Below are 16650 nucleotides of genomic sequence, written 5' to 3' on the forward strand. Positions count from 1 at the left end.
TGTGTGTTAATCACTTTATCCATAGGGACAATAGATCTCCATCCCAGAGAACATAGTGTATATAACCAAATAGAAGAGACATTTCTGCTGCGCTCTGGAGCTTCTCATTAGGTAGTAGCCTTAGGATCGGTTGAGTGTCGTGGCTGGAATCCAGGCTATGCTGTGTGGAAAGACAGATTTTATTTTTCTGGATCTGCTGACCTCCACAATAACCAGAGGTGCTGTGCAGGGCTAAATCAGCTGAAAGGCGTCATAGTTTTGTACAGAGCAAAGCAGCTGATCTTACCTGGAGTGGTAAATTCTGTAAACATTGACCATTCTTCATTCAGGGCCAGGGCACCAGCTTCAGTGTTTATTGCAAAGCAGATCTGAGTGAGGTGTTGGGGTCACTGTGCAAAAGCTGGAAGTCCACATTTCTTCCAAACACAGGAGGGCATTTAAGCCTCCTTGGTAATGAAGACTGTGTGTTTGGTTACCATTATGAATTTGTACTCCAGCAGTAGAATTGGCTGTTGGCGATAATCTCAACAATGTTGACACAGGGAAATGGCAGAACAAGGGCTTGCAGTAACAACACGCAACACAAACAGCTTGCGCTGAGGTGCTCCATTCAATACAGAAGAAAGTAGTGGATGGAGTAACCAGTGGCCAAGAAATACTGCTGTGATTTAACTCTTATAATACTTTTTTCACAGGCAATCCATTTGCACACTGATGGTGGTGACTTCACTGAGGAGGACAGCAAAATGTGTTGGGCTGCACTGGAACTTCCAATCTTGACTACTCAGACACAGCGTCTTACCATATAGTTGCACGCACAGTTGTGTGTGTTGAAAATCTCTTTTGAGTTTGTGCCGCAAACAGAAAGCTATTGTTTAGGGTTCCTACAAAGAAGACTAAAGTTAAGGGTTTAATAAAGAGAGTCTTCCTATGAGTCGACGACTTGCCCGTCCACTTTGGCATACCTATCCAGAAGTGAGGGAGTTCAGGAGCTCACCTGTTTGTCAAAGGTTAAAGAGAGGCTGAAGGAAGAAATCCTGAACACCCCCCCCCCACCCACCCCCAGTGCTCTCTGCCGCGATTGGCCCCAGATGATATAACTTGATATATAGCTAACTCGGAAGCTGAATCCCTACACTGGAGTCAGGATGACGGAGGCATGGCAGCAGCATGCTGTGGCCCCTCCCCCCGTCGTTCACACCATCCCCCCCGGAGCGGAGAACGCGCTGGGCTGCGCGGTCTACGGCATCGTCCTGCAGCCTGACCCCACATTGCAGCCGCAGCAGCAGCAGCAGCAGCACCAGCAACAGCAGCAGCAGCAGCACCAGCAACAGCAGCAGCAGCAGCAGCAACACGCGGCCCAGGCCCAGCAGCCCTCCCTGCAAGTCGGGGAGAGCGTGCACAAGTGTGGAGCCTGCGGCCACGACATCTCGCACTTGGCCAACCCCCATGAGCATCAGTGCATGGTGAACCAGGATCGCTCTTTCCAGTGCACGCAGTGCCTCAAGATCTTCCACCAGGCCACCGACCTCCTGGAGCACCAGTGCGTGCAGGTGGAACAGAAGCCCTTCGTGTGCGGGGTGTGCAAAATGGGTTTCTCCCTCCTCACATCTTTGGCTCAGCACCACAACGCCCACAGTAGCAGCAATCCCATGAAGTGCTCCATCTGCGAGAAGACCTACAGGCCTAACTCTGCAGGGGCAGGAAACACCACCCCCACTCCCTCTGCTCCCAACCCCCAGCAGCCCTCAGCGGAGGCCCCCGACCGAGCGGGGGCTGTGGTTGGGGCCCCAGCCGGCGCGGGACCGGGGGGAGTGGTGGTGGGGGCCTCGGCCCAGACTGAATTCGAGGCCACCTCCCCGGACCGGCCTTACAAGTGTTCCATCTGCCAGAAGGGCTTCCGCCACCTCTCGGAGCTGTCGCGGCACGAGCGCGTGCACACCGGGGAGAAGCCGTACAAGTGCGACGCCTGCGACAAGAGCTTCAGCCAGTCCTCCCACCTGGCGCACCACCAGCGCACGCACAGCGCCGAGCGGCCCTACAAGTGCGCCGCCTGCGAGAAGAGCTTCAAGCACCGCTCCCACCTGGTGCGCCACATGTACGCCCACTCCGGCGAGCACCTGTTCAAGTGCAACCTGTGCGAGATGCACTTCAAGGAGTCCTCCGAGCTCCTGCACCACCAGTGCACGCCCGCCGGCGAGCGGCCCTTCCGCTGCGCCACCTGCGGCAAGGGCTTCAAGCGGCCCTCCGACCTGCGGCAGCACGAGCGCACCCACTCGGAGGAGCGCCCCTTCCAGTGCGAGGAGTGCCAGATGAGCTTCAAGCAGCAGTACGCCCTGGTGCGCCACCGCCGCACGCACAAGACCCAGGACCGCCCCTTCAAGTGCAACCTGTGCGACAAGGGCTTCATGCAGCCCTCCCACCTGCTCTATCACCAGCACGTCCACGGCATCGAGAGCCTCTTCAAGTGCGCCTCCTGCCAGAAGGGCTTCAGCCAGTCCGGGGACCTCCTGCGGCACAAGTGCAGCGGGTCGGCGTCCGCCTTGGCCTCGGCCGACCGCCCCTACAAGTGCGACGTCTGCGGGAAGGCCTACAAGAAATCCTCCACCCTCCAGCGGCACCAGAATTCCCACTGCGCCGAGAAGCCGCTCAAGTGCACCTTGTGCGACCGCCGCTTCCTGTCCTCCTCGGAGTTCGTGCAGCATCGCTGCGACCCGGCCCGCGAGAAGCCCCTGAAGTGCCCGGACTGCGAGAAGCGCTTCAAGTACTCGTCCGACCTGCAGCGGCACCGCCGGGTGCACACGGGGGAGAAGCCCTTCAAGTGCCCCAGCTGCGACAAGGGCTTCAAGCAGCGCGAGCACCTGGCCAAGCACCAGAGCGTGCACGCCCGCGAGGCGCAGTTCAAGTGCGTGTGGTGCGGCGAGCGCTTTGGGGACCTGGGGGCGCTGCAGGAGCACACTGTCCAGCACACCGCCGAGGGAGGAGGGTACTCGGTGCCCCCTTGTATACAGTAACCAGCACAGCCCCCGCCCCCGAGAAGCAGCACTGACACGAGCTCACCGTGCGGCAGTAGACTCGCCATCTCCGCTGACTGACTCCCGCTGGTTCGACCTCGGGGAGACCTCCCTTTCTATTGCGAAACGTATTTATTAGGAGGTGGGGCCGCTGTTTCTTTTTTTTAACTAAAATCCAAGGGTTTCGGCTGTAGACATTATAAACCTTTTCTTTTCTCTGTTAATTAAACACTGGGACCCCTCCGCCCCTCCCTGGGTTTTCAGTGGCTTTTCGTTCTGATTATTTTTGGTTTTGTATGCCAATTCACCCACCCACCCGATCCCCCTCTTCTGACCTGTCGGAAAAGAATAAACTCTACACGTAGCACCCCCCCTCCCCCCATATAAAAATAGACTTATTTATATTTTTGATGGTTATAAAAAAAGGGATGTGGATTGAATTCCCCTGTGGACCTGCTCTTAGGTCCCTGGGCTGATCTCTGGGACAGCGACAGGAAGAGATCCACCTCGTACCTCTGATCTGCCACTCGTGGCCAAGCTGTGAGACGGGAGCAGCCGGCAGCGCCAGTCGAAGAGGTGCCCTGGAACTTCAGCGGCTGCTCTTGAGCTGCTCTGTGGAAGTCGCTGGCACTGTGATGGGTCTGATTTCTCTGGGGGTTTCCTTCATGGTTGGGTGGGGGGGGGGGTCAGCATGGCTTTTCCCCTGTGGATCTTAAGGTTCAGTCTTCTGCACCTTGTTGGCTGGGTGGCGCAGGGATAGTACAGACCGGGCTGTGGATGGGGCTACAGCTTCCGCGCAGCTTAGGTTTGGCAGATGGGCGATGCAAATCATTACTTGAAAAATCAATGCCTCTAACTGGCCTCCCAATTAGAAAAAATATAAGAATTTTTAATCTTGTCCATGGCATTATTTTCCTGCATTCCAGTCATAGACTCCCGCTTTGTTTAGCCACTAAAACCCTCTCCCTTGGGAACGTGGGTGTGAAAAGGTAGGGTGTTGCCTGCCTCACAACAACAAGCCTCGAACCTGTATTCTAGTTACATTCCTGTGATCGAGATACCTTTCAGGTTTGAGCAGAGAGGCCCTTTATATCACCAGCACTGGGACACTGCAGGGACAAGGTGATCAAAGCTAACTGTGCTCAGGACTTGTGTATAAAGCTGTCTCAATGCCTATATGTATATCCCCCAAGCTGTACTTCACAGTTACAGTAGCCACGGTATGCAAAAGGCCCATCTTAAGTGTCTCTGGCTGTGTAATATTGAAAATGTCTGTGCCCCTAGCTGAAGAAACCCTCTAGTTATATCAAATCAATAAAGCTTCACCAGGTTTACCTTACTATGAAAACAATATTACAGTGAGTACCAAATACATTGTTTCAGATTCCAAAGGGATGTGAATCTTAAACTAGTTTTGATGAAAAGACCAAGCATCCTTGCTTTTATTGAGTACACCACGTTTATATCTTCCTTTATTATGTATTGTTCATATACATACAGCTCATCCGATATCTTTCCTGCGAAGCCTGAAACCTGCTTAAGGTTCCCTTGTATTATGTACATAAATAGTATGTATGCTAATATGTTTACCAGTTATGTAGTAGGAAATGCATTGTGCGTGTTTATAAATTGCATTTGCAAATTTGTCTGTAGCTACTTTTTATTAAGTGTAAGTCAGAAATAGTTGTTTTTAAAAGTTGCAAGAGGAGGACTCTTTCACTTCAGTTGACTACAATGGAATATGCTGTCCCCGAGTCTTGATGACATTCTGTTTTCTCAGTGGTTCTTCTAAAGGTCTCATGTATTAGTTGTTCCTATTATCTGACAAAAGAAGGCTCGAGTATTAGTTTCAAGAGGTTCCTTTATAATGGTAATTCAGTCTTCGCCTTCTTTTTCTTTTTACTGCTTTCCTTGCCAGAACGATAAAATTGATGAGAGTATCCTAACAATGCTGCTTGAAGCATAACTTTGGGAGGGATTGTAATTAGATGTATGATCTAAGATGCACTAAATTTTAATATTTATGCAATTTTAAAAGTATATGAAATCACACATTTTAATCTATATATTTTTATAGCTCTTTTTCTACGAGGTGTTTATATGTTCCTAACAGCCATTAATTTTACTGTGTGGAACTGAGCTTGAGTCGGTAGCCAAAGTAAAGCTTATTTCTTTAGGGTTAGCCACTCGTTAGTTTGAATGCATACTTCAGCACTGGGTCAGTCCAGGTTTTCAACAGTGTTATCTACGGTAACAGGGTGATAATACATAAATTACTCGATGAGGTCTGGAATTAGCAGCGCTTTACAGTTGTAACACCTTCATGAGCAGAACAGCTTGACAGTGTTGTCTGAAAACAGTGTTGTGGAACCTCTTGAAAGTCTAGTACTCGCTGCAAGCCCGTGTAATGAATTACCATGACTTGTGTAGGAGATGTTCGGAAGAGTTGGGGGGTGTTAACCCTGGCGTCTTGGCTAGATTCCTCTCTGGGCTTGCACAGTCTGGCCCACATCTATTCGCCTGTGAATTCAGCTGGTGAAGCAGTTTCTCACTTCCTCACCTGATCTGCTGTGAAACAGGGCTGTGGCACAGAATGGCTGCCGCACAGTCCCCAGGTAGGAGCTGTACTTCAGTGTGGGAGAAAGCAGATTTTGGGGTTCTTTGGGATAAGAAGTGCTATATAAATCAACAGAATAACAGCCATAGTAATACTGTCAGACTGCAGCACTTAAACTGTCTCTCCTAAATAGTCAGAACTGATGGATATGAAAAGAGATTTGTCGTGTCTCTTCTTGAAATTTTGCATCTTCCTTGATGTATAGTTGATAATGTGTTCTGATCATTTGTTTTGCCACCCAAATGTGGGTGATCCTCACAAGGGCATTTGGAAGGACTGTACAAACCAGCATGGATGATGTTGTTGGGAAGAGTTTTAGTGTTGCACGTGGCCTGCAAGAGTAATGCTTGAAGTGGTATTCTTCATAGCTTTGTGCAAGACGTATTTTCTTCCCCAGTGTTCCACTTGGAAATAGGCTTTTACAGATCATGCAAACGCATTGTTTTTCTGTAGTATTATCAGAGCAGAAGATGCAGCAATGAAGAAGAGTAATAGGAATCCATAGGTGCTATCTAGAGGGTGATTAAGTGGGCAGGTTTGCTGGAATCTGAATCTGCAGGTGACGCATATTGACATCTGGCATGTTACTCTTTACCAGTGCATGGTGAACGGCAGAGGCTGTGATGAAGACACTATCATAGATCTTAAGCACTTCCGTCCACCCAGTAGCAGAGTGCAAATGAGTGCTGAACAGTCTTGGCAAACAGGATGCACTTCATTTGGTTGGCTCTCCGCCACATGAGTGGGAATAATGTAAAAGGCCTGCAGATCCAGCTTCGGTTTCTGTTCTGTGGCAGGAGCTGCTTACATGGAGGAGGTTATATATTTTTTTTATTTCCGATCTTGGTCAGTTTGTCCAGGAAAGGTTTGTGTCTTTGTGGGTGATGCAGCGGTCCTTCCTTGTCCTTACGAAGGGGACACTGAGGGGACAGGTGTCCAGACATCGGGCACATGGCTGATAATAGCGCTAGCTTGGAGCCCACAGAACCACAACCACTGAACTCCTGCTCTGGTTTCCTCTGCAGCTTGTCTCTCCTGTGGGTCTCCTTTTCTGATTCTCTACCAAACCGGACATATGGGGTTTGTTAGAAACTCCAAGAATTGGAAACTATGATGGAGAAGAAAATCAAAATTGTGTATATTTGGATGCAAGTTTTTAAGTGCTGTATATCTATTTTTTAATTGTTCAAGACATATATTCTCATTGGGGGTTTTAAGGGCTTTTCAGAGAGAGTGGAAACTGGATTAGGTGAAAGTTACTGAAGTGCAGAGAACTTGTTCAACTTTGACCTGGACAGTATAAGTGACGTTACTCCTCCTCCTGACCTAACCTCTATTTTTCTACCCAGAGCATGCTCAAATTGTTAGTTTATATTGCCCTGTACCTTGTAAATGTGCTTACAAGACCCTTCTCTGCAATGAAATGTGTATTTTCTCCCTTTTTTTCTTTAATTTGTAGTTTGTGAAAGGTGATTAAGATCCTAATGTGTGGCAATGGATGTACATTCAAGCTAAAATATCTGTATGTAGCATTTAATACACAGCACTAACAAATAAACTTTTTTTCATTAATATTGAAAAGAATGTGTATTATTCCAAAAGATGACTTTTACATCTGGTAAGTGTTGGTTTCCAAGAGTTTCTCCTCCAAATCACGTTGTACTGTATCTGGTAAGTATAACTAGCGTTTGGCAAGTTAATTGTAGATTCAGTCAAGAATTGTTCTTCAAAATGTTGATTGATGAACAGCAGCAAACCTAACCATGGATGTGCCTGTTCCTAATTCAGCATAAGGTGAACAGATTGTTTTGTTTTCAGATATTTGTGTTTTGTTATGCATATAGAAATTTTACTGACAAATATTTTTGACATCCATGACATTTTATAAGCATTCATCCAAAGATTTTATTTTTGGTGCTTCTTGGGAATGGTGACCTTGTTGCTTTGTGGTGTACTCAGGGCAGCTGCAGACCCCTCTGCCTTGTTCTTGAAAGCACCTCTGTATCCGTTTCCCCATGCACTGTGTCGTGCTCCGACACAGGATACAATTTGACAAAGACAGGAAAACGCTGACTATGTAAAAAAAAAAACTGCCACTAGTGGTGCAGGCTAGCAAAGATTCTCGTGTTTACAGAAGGCAACATGAAGATCATTAAGGTATTTTGCTGAAGGTGTTGCACAGCACATTCTGTGTGGAGTCTGCATGCCCTCATTGGATGTGTGTGGGTTTTTTCTTGGTGCACAGGTTTATTCCCTCCTTTCAAAGACTCGCACTGACTGGGTTAATCAGTGTCTCTGCATTGTCCCTTTATGTGTTTAAGGCCAGTCTGCTGTGTCTAGCAGGCAAAGGATCAAGTGAAAACTGTCAAGTACAGTGATAGCAGTTTTCTAAACTGAAAAGTGTAAATAGCAGTATTTCGTGTAAGAATAAAAAAAATGTATATTAGTTTTTTTTATTTAAGTTCATCTATAAGTCTAAGGGGGATTTCAGGACATGATGTCCATTTTTGAATTTGAAATTGCTGGAAATCTCACTCCATTTTCCCACTTGAGACATGGCCTCTTTTCTGCTATTGGCCTACATCTCTTTTTAATGTTGCATCCTACTGTCTATATCCCCACTACCACAGCTTGGCTTCAGTTGCCCTGCCTCTTGTGGTGCCAATGGTCTCCACTGGCCGTTTGCAAAGACTGAACTGCCCCCACCGTGGAAGAATGGAAGTGATGGAGAGGAGGGCATTTCGATGCTCATACACACTCGGTTCTACTTTAGCCACCTAAGCAGCACTGATCATACTGGGCATGAACCTCCCAACCAGAGAGGGCAATTCTGAGTAGGCAGTCAAACCTCACCTGCGTGTCCATGGGGAGTGTGAGCACGTGGCAAAATCCCATGTGAACTCTGCATATTCTACACGCTGAGCTGAGGCAAGCGGTGAGAGAAGTTATGCATTTTAATTTCTGTTGCAATTCAGTGCTAGCAGGGAAACTGGTCAGCGGCCTGCTGGAAAAGTACAAATATTTCAGTTTCCACATAAATGTTCAGGATGAGGTAATGAGGGCTTGATTTTTCTAAACCTAAAATGGGTAGGCATAAACTGCAGCCTCAAACAATACTGTAAAAAAGCCAGCAGGAGACGTGGTGTGTTTAGCATGTGTGACATCGTTTACCCCACTGTAAAGCAAGCTTCTCAAGCAACACCAGGCTCCCTTTGTGCTGCCCCATTGCAGCTGGCAGTGAACAGTGCCTCCATGATCAACTTGCAAAACAAGACGCTCCCAATACACAAGGGTTCACAACTGGAGACGTTCATGATAAACCAAAGTTGATATAATTTATTTGGAAACGCTGCAGGTCGGGGGAGGCGGTACACAGAGGCTGCTGCGTCAGTTTCCTGTGGTGGCTCTCGGAGTCGAGGCTGAAGGGTTTCCTGTAAAGACACACCAGTTGCTTTTCCTCTCCCTGGCCCCTCTATGCAGGCACCCAGTCCTGCTGCTGCCCACTGGAGGCTTTCAGTTTGTTCCAGGCTTTAAGATGCGTTTTCAAAGCCATCTGATAATGTAAGGACAGAAAACATCTTGGAAATTTCTACTTGATTCTGACAATTGAAAAAGGAAATGAGTGCTGCTGTAAAGTAAGCATACTTTCATTACCTTTTCATTGTGGGCAATCATAATGTTTTTTGTTCACCAAAACTATTTCCACAGAAATCAACAGAAACAGAAATCTGCCATATATCCATACAAACATAGAGGAAATGACTTGGTTTTGCATGTTTTACCATTTTCTTACCAGGTTGCATTCATAGTTTCTCTAAGTGAATGAGTATGTTTTCTCAGGAGCCAAGAACGAGTATCTAAAACCCCAGCAGTAATATGCATGGGCGTACTGTGATACTGCATCTCACTTGTGCAGCTGTTAAATATCGTGTAGTCGTGTCTCTGCTCCAGGACCCTCGATCTTTCCCTGCCTGGCTGTCCGGCAGCACTGTCCCTGTATTCAGGAGCCCTGGCTCACCTCGGAGATCTCCACCTTGCGCTCCCACACCCGCACGCTCTGCTCCAGCTCGCAGTGCCTGACTTTGCCGTGCACGTACTCCAGGACTTGGGGGACGCGGTAGTCCGACAGCTGGCTGCGCAGCCTCCTGTTCAGGGCCTCGGCTTTGGCTCGCTCCTGCAAGAGCCCGCATGGGCACAGGGTCAGAGCCTACAAGTAAGACTACAACTCTGGCACAGCAGTTCTGGGAACTGGACTGAAGCCTGCTTCCTCTCACAAGCTGTGGGAAAGAACTGCATGCCCATGAATTGAAAAGCTGGGAGTATCACTGTTCTAGTTATATCTCTCATTAAATTCAACATGTTTTATCTCATCTGGGTGGCCTGTTGTCTATTACTTGCCCACTCGTTCTGACCCTGCTTCTGGATGAGTCACAGTCTGCCTGTCCTCTTTCAGAATATCTCTGCTGACAGAGATTCACTGCTCCTACATTAATGCTGTGCATTGACACTGAATGGAATTTGCCATGTGTAGCTCCACTTTGGGTGGGTACCAGTGATTTACTTTATTGTGACTGCTTTGACGATTCTCTTGCCACAAGGGAATTTGTTCGCTCTGTAACTTCTGTTTCTTCAGCATAAAGTTTTATTTGCACATTAAACATTCATTGCCTGTCACATAGACCATAACCACTAGAAAAGTAAATCTGAAACAACATTTACAGTGTCATTCCCATGACCCATACAGGTTAGCAATGTACAAAGAAGCATCTTGTCACATTGTGACTCCAGCCTCAAAGACAGAGGCCAGAAGACTGGACCTGAAGAGCCATAATATCTTCCTGTTGATGTGCAATGAATCACTAATTTAGGCAGCGTTAATGTGCTTTCCAGGCCTCAGCTCATTGCTTGTTCAATGCTTTCCAGGGTCAGGCATGCCTCCTCTCAACCAGACACCCAGTCCAGTGTCAATAGATTGAGACCAACACCATGTAAATGGAACTGCAGGTGTTGCTATGGCAAATGTGCGAGAGCCTGTCGTGATGCGAGATTAACCTTTGGCTCAGTTCTCTCTACACCCACCTCCTCTGCCTGCACCGTTTCGGCCTCTATCTTCACTAGCATGTCTCTCCTGGAGGCAATCTCGTTGTCAAGCAGGTTGGACTCATGGGTGGTGCTCTGCAGTTTTTTCTGAAACACACCAGGGCAACAATCACTTCTTTTATTTGAAAGGACATCTTCGATAGCAAAATATCGACAGGCTTTATATAAAAAGGGAAAAGCAGACAAACCTCGTTTTCAGCCATGGGAAAACACTGCACACGGCTTTAAGAATTCATAACATCTTTGAAAAGGTAAGTCTAAATGACAGCAGAGTTTTTAAATGATGTAAATAACTTGATTCTCTTATAATCTTGCGCAGGAAATTCCATATCCTGGAACACAGAATGTCCTGTCACCCTGACTGCAGAGTCTAGAATTACATACAACAAATCTGTGAATCTTTGCAAATGAGAGATGGCCATTTGGCCTAACGAGCTTGTTTTGTTTTGTTTTTAGCAGCTAATTTATCAAAGGATCTCAATCATCCATAACTAGATAGAAATCAGGGTATCAACATCAAAAATATGGCTGGGTAGCTTGTTTTCATACTCCCATCATCTCTTTGGGTAAAAAAGTGACTCCTCTTCTCAGTCTTAAGTGCACGTCCCCTGAGTTTGAAAGTTGCAATGGAAGACCTCTGGTCCTACAGCCCATCGGACAGCAGGGCGTGGGCTGACCTTGAAAGAGTTGAGGACCTGCAGGGTGCTCCCAGCCAGCAGCTTGAGCCGCAGGAGGTCCTGGTTCCTCTCGTCTATCTTCTCCAGGTACTGGCTGTTCTCGATCTTCAGCTGCTGGAAGTCCACCTCATGCAGAGCTTCGCCCATCTCCTCCTTCTGTATCAGGCAGAACACACAACAGGACATGTTTCGTCTGTCCACACAAAAACACGGTGCACTCGTGGCCTGTTGACGTGCAAACTCTCAATGGGGTGTAAAAACAAATGTGGAATGTTTCTACTGCATATACATGAATGTTATCCATGTTGAACAGTGTTAACCTAGGTGAACATGTATAAAAAACATCACTATGGTAACTATTAAACTGTAGTGACACATGGTATACTGTAACAGACTAAAAATTACTAAGGTAATACAATTTAAAAGTGTATTAACATAACAGCATAAAGTGTGTTATAGTAATAAATCATAGTAAAGTATGGAGTACTATACTGTTCATTAAGAAAACATGGTAAAATATAGTAAAAATCTGACAATAACCAATATGACAATTTACCATATCAGTAACAAGTATTTCTTAAAATACAATGGTTTCACTAGAGTGTAAATGATTCATCTGTACATAGACGATCTGAGATGTTCTTAGCCTATTCTTAGCATTGCTCTTGGAGCTTCTTACACTGTGTTAAGACAGCCATGTTTTGTTGTTTTTGCTTTTTCGGCTTGACCATAAAGAATGTCAAAAAGATTTTAAACACTTGGAGCTCCTACCTGTCTGAGTTGCATTTGTAGTTTCTTCTTCTGCACCTTCAGAGCTGCATTTTTCAGTCGCAGTTTCTCTGCCAGTGTGTCCTGGAAGAGGCAGTCAGGACAACAACAGGAGTAAGAAGAGGGCTACTTCCGTCTGGCCCTGCACACATCTCCCATTTGGCTGAGAACTGCCAATCCTAGGTGCTGCCATTGTCTCAAGGTTAATGATGTATGTCCTGTTGCCATGAGCGATACAGACCCCAGCCTCGAGGATATACCAACGTGATGTCAGCAGCCTCGAGGACATACTAATACTCTGTGGAATGGAAGCTAGCAAACTTGTAGAGTAAAAACCTAAGAGATGAACTGAACAATTAAATAATTAAAGGCATGCCACTCAAAGATCTGCAGCAATAACACAAATACACTATTTTGTACAAATACCCTGTTTTTTTCTCTTTTAAGCTGCAGATCAAGGCATTGGCTGGGACCCCACTGTTCTCACACATGTCCTGTGCCTGCTCACCTTTGCTCTGTTTCTGTCCTCGATATACCGCACTACTTTCTCTGCCCCCATCATGACACCTCTCTTCTCCTGCAGGGCCCGGGCGACATCGCGGTCAAATTCATACGTGGCCTTCTTTATCTCCACCAGCCGGATATCAGCCTCTTCTGTAGTGGCCTGGGAGGTCAACACAGTAACAAGAAAAAATGGCAAAAGCCACAAGCAATGGCATGCAGCTCCACCTCCAGCAAGAGATAAGCATGTTGGAGCTCAACCATGAAAAACCGCTAAGCTCTCCAGTCCAGAGATCCCTGACTTCTACATTCTTAGAGATTTGTGAGAGGAGTCCTGTACACTACTATGCCATAAAATGTTTGTGGCTAACTCAGCATCTAGTAGATTCTCAAAGCACTGCAGATATCATAACCTAGAACTGGACACGGCAGCTGTTTCTGTGTGTAAACCGGAAGCACTGATGTTGCACAGCACACCACAAAGTGAGAACCAGCCAGGGTCTGTGCAGCCTAGGAGACAGATGGCACACAGGGGAGTTAAACATGAGAACCGCAGTCCCAGTTTCTCACACTGGTTATTACATCTCGGTCACAAAATAAAATCATTGACATTACAGGGAGAAAATGTCGAAATTCTGAATTAAGCACAAATTTGTGAACTTCGTGAAAGTACTGTATGTTGTCATAAACCCACACCGGAATTCCCACAAATTGTGACGTGATGCTGCCCTTCCTGCTCACTAGTCACTGTGATGGCTAATGTAATGGGATGTACCAGTGAATACGTACAGGTTGTGCAGCAGACACGTTACCTACCGCAGAAACGGAAATCCGATGTTCCATAAAATGTCTACAATGTGCAGAGTTTAACAATTAAATTGAATTTGTCAGCAATCTGTCTCGAAATCGAGAGCAGTATTTCTATTGGCTTTAGAGATGTACTCACAAGCCTGCTTCTTTACAATGTAATGGGGCCGCTTCACCTCACCAGAAGTTTGGTTGCCTCCTTCTGAATCGCAGTACATGGTGCTGCACAAACCTAAAAATGGAATCTATTTTGTGCAGTAAATTGGAGGTCTACACGCTACTGTGTACACTGGACTCTAATTGTGGTTTGAAATGCGCTCATCCATGCAGATTCTTACAGCAGAATCTGAAAACGGCGTTAAATCTCCCTCCCGCTTTTACTGCGCCCAGCTCCTTACCCTGTAGTTGTTGAGAACTCGCTCCGACGCCTCTTTCAGTCTGCCCAGGTCCTCTCTCATCTCCTCCAGCTCCCGCTGGGCCACGTCGCACTTCTGCTCCACCGTCAGTCGCTGCAGCCGCTCGGCCGTGAACGAGCGGCTCTTGGACTTGCTCCGGCCCCGGGCCTGGCCCTGGCCCTGCGGACGATACCGAGCCGCGTCAGGGCCGGCCGTGGGAAGCGCTGGCTATGACGACGGCGGGCCTCTTCTCGTTACACATTCACGCATGTCACGACAGACAGATGTACCGCTTCATTACTGTCCCCAAGCTTGGGGGCAACGTTCGCTGAATCACTCGTGTGCGTTGTGAAAAACATCACATTGATGCCGACAGCTTGTTTTCACTGACTCAAAATGTGCCAGGAATTGAATAAGAAACCTGAATTCTCCAGCACTTGCTAGGGGTTTGCGTGCCCTGCGCTCTCTCAGTAGTGCTCTTTTTGATGGCTTCTGGTTACGTTGTTCTTTATCGTCTTAATTCCATATATGTTGTCAATTCTACTAAAAACTGCCTCCAAAAATACCACAAAAGAAATGTGTGAATGTACCACAAGTACATGATCCCTCAAGGATAAAGGAAAGAGAAAGTTAACGTTTTTCAGACAGCTTTGCAGGTGTGATAATCACTACGTGCAGCAAGCAGCCCTTCCCTGCAGCAACAACAGCACTGGTCCACAACACAATCCACGGGAAATGCTTAAGGTGAGAACAGAAAACTAAAGTCATTAAAAAATAAAGAAGAAAACCGAACAAGACGTCTAGAGTATGAGATCTGGGACCCCAAAACGGGCTCTGACATCCCTAAAATGACACATCTCGGCTCACTGACAGGTGCTGCTGTAAAATCGGAGACAGACCCAAGTAACCCCACTGTGGCAGAGACAGCCGGGGCGCCCCCGGCACGGGCATCTCCACCGTACCTGGGTGACCTCCGCCTGCGACACGCCCAGGGTGGGCTCCGCCGCGGCCGCCGGGGCCAGGTCCTTGGGGTCCAGGCGGCTGATGTACCTCTGGAACATCTCCGTCTCGGCCTTGAGGACAGCATTGGAGCGGCTGGCGACACAAGAGGCAGGGCAGGGGCTGCTCAGGCGTGCGTTCTCCGGTGTCAGGAGGTAACCCTCAAGCTCAACGACCTCAAGCTACTGGTTTCCTACCTGTAGCGCACTTTTACGTGCTTCTGCCCAAGTAGGCGTCATTGCAAGACGTGCAGAGTATTGCGGTCACACATGTGTCGGACGGGATTTAGGTCAGAATTACCGGATACGACACCGGTGCGGTTATAACGCCCTCAGCCGTCTAAACACGTTAGTGCATTTGCCGTTTGGCGCAGCTCACTTCCATTTGCCTAGTGTTAGTTAACACAGTACCCGAGCTGTGCGCATTTTCCTGGTTACACGAGTCATCGGAAGCTGAGGTGCAGTCTAGAGATTAATCGAGCACCTGTCCTGCTTTATCGTTCGTACCTTACCTTAAGTTGAATAAGAATGCTCAGCTAGTATACAGTTCAAAAGAAAACACGACATCTCAAAGAAGTGATTTAAAAAAAATAAGTGTGCATGGGATTATGTGCTCCTAACCAGAATAGTAGGATAGACGGACCAACCGCAGGAGCTGCAGTTATTTTGTTTTTGTATTGTGGTATTTCAATATAAGAGCTTTGAACGCTTGAAAACAAAAGTAACCTCTGAGCCGTCAAGCTTGCTCCGGACTAGCTTCAGAAGATGTTGATCAAGCTATCCCGTCTACGTCAGGGTGTACGCCTTATCCGAACTTCCCCTCGTCCACATTTTCCACACCGATCGGTTCACTCTACTTACAGTACCTGAGTTCTTCTACGAGAAACACCAATTCGTGCGCTCCGAGCTCGGAAAACTCCGGATTGTCGTCTGCCTGGGACTCGCGCTCTGCCTCCGCCATGGTTGCCAAGATAAACAGCGAGGCTGAAGTTGGCAACCCGCGTAGACGTCACACACGGTGCGTGACGTCAGGCGATGACGCCACCGCGGCTTGCAAGACAATTTAGTGTCAACACTGCCGGTCTTTTCAAGTGTTTCCTTATTTCACGATTCACTGTATCTTGTACTCCGGCCCTCCATGACCAGGAGTTAATTTCACTGAATCATACATTACTGCCCCACTGTGTGGGTACAGAAGATTGCAACTTGAAACAAATAATAGCGACATAAAAAAATAATTTGTCGCTATACATCAATAAAATCGGTCGATACACGTCACTTATAAATAATGCCACACCTTTGCAATAGCAAGCAAGTTTCCAGATAACAAAGAACAACGTCTTATTCCTTTTGAACTCAATCGATGTAATATATTACCCTCCTTGCCTTCAGGCAACACCAGCAATCCTGTAGTAATGTCACTAGATTAGTGTTTTTTGGGGAATCTTATAGAAGATGGGGAAAATATTCCTAAAATATTTCAGTCTCCTGTCAACAGTTACCTGAAATGAAACCCACCACATATTCCTTCGATCCGGCATTGCTTTCGTTTAAATTGTGCAAACCTCTGTCCTATTGTTATGCATTTTGACAATGAATAATAAAGACCTAGGACTACTTCCTTGTTTCTAAAGTCTGTAGAAATCCCCCAGTTACAAAGCCGAAGCCGGTCTTCAGCCTACTCGGTAATTATCAGCAGGAAGTTAATTTTGCTACACTTGGCAAAGGTTTCTAAAACAGGGTGTTGATGTTGTTCATTTAAAAGACTTATCT

The 16650-nt window shown here is 47.0% G+C and overlaps 2 protein-coding genes across 2 annotated transcripts; one reads left to right on the forward strand and one right to left on the reverse strand.

The window, feature by feature from the left end:
* Window positions 1-1064: 1064 nt before the first annotated feature.
* Window positions 1065-7212, forward strand: znf319b (zinc finger protein 319b). The gene has a single exon (XM_088938523.1). It carries the CDS (start codon window positions 1149-1151, stop codon window positions 3012-3014), a length of 1866 nt encoding a protein of 621 aa, XP_088794649.1. The 5' UTR covers window positions 1065-1148; the 3' UTR covers window positions 3015-7212.
* A 1732-nt stretch (window positions 7213-8944) lies between these two features.
* On the reverse strand, window positions 8945-15896 carry cfap263 (cilia and flagella associated protein 263). Its single transcript, XM_088938528.1, has 9 exons — window positions 15744-15896; window positions 14842-14974; window positions 13883-14059; window positions 12685-12840; window positions 12180-12260; window positions 11409-11564; window positions 10711-10818; window positions 9650-9805; window positions 8945-9184 (listed from the first exon to the last, which is right to left on the reverse strand). The coding sequence occupies exons 1-9, from the start codon at window positions 15836-15838 to the stop codon at window positions 9104-9106; spliced, it is 1143 nt and encodes a 380-aa protein (XP_088794654.1). The 5' UTR covers window positions 15839-15896; the 3' UTR covers window positions 8945-9103.
* Window positions 15897-16650: the final 754 nt, after the last annotated feature.

The sequence above is a fragment of the Atractosteus spatula genome, chromosome 21 (assembly GCF_055471065.1).
Source record: "Atractosteus spatula isolate fAtrSpa1 chromosome 21, fAtrSpa1.hap1, whole genome shotgun sequence".
Taxonomy (NCBI): domain Eukaryota; kingdom Metazoa; phylum Chordata; class Actinopteri; order Semionotiformes; family Lepisosteidae; genus Atractosteus; species Atractosteus spatula.

Excerpts from the sequence above, each read along its gene's own strand:
- znf319b (XM_088938523.1), top strand. The coding sequence starts at position 1,149 with ATGACGGAGGCATGGCAGCAGCATGCTGTGGCCCCTCCCCCCGTCGTT.
- cfap263 (XM_088938528.1), bottom strand. The coding sequence starts at position 15,838 with ATGGCGGAGGCAGAGCGCGAGTCCCAGGCAGACGACAATCCGGAGTTT. Across the intron at positions 14,060-14,841 it reads CGCAGGCGGAGGTCACCCAG|GGCCAGGGCCAGGCCCGGGG; the intron begins GTACGGTGGAGA and ends TATCGTCCGCAG. Across the intron at positions 9,185-9,649 it reads GCAAGGTGGAGATCTCCGAG|ATGGCTTTGAAAACGCATCT; the intron begins GTGAGCCAGGGC and ends TTACATTATCAG.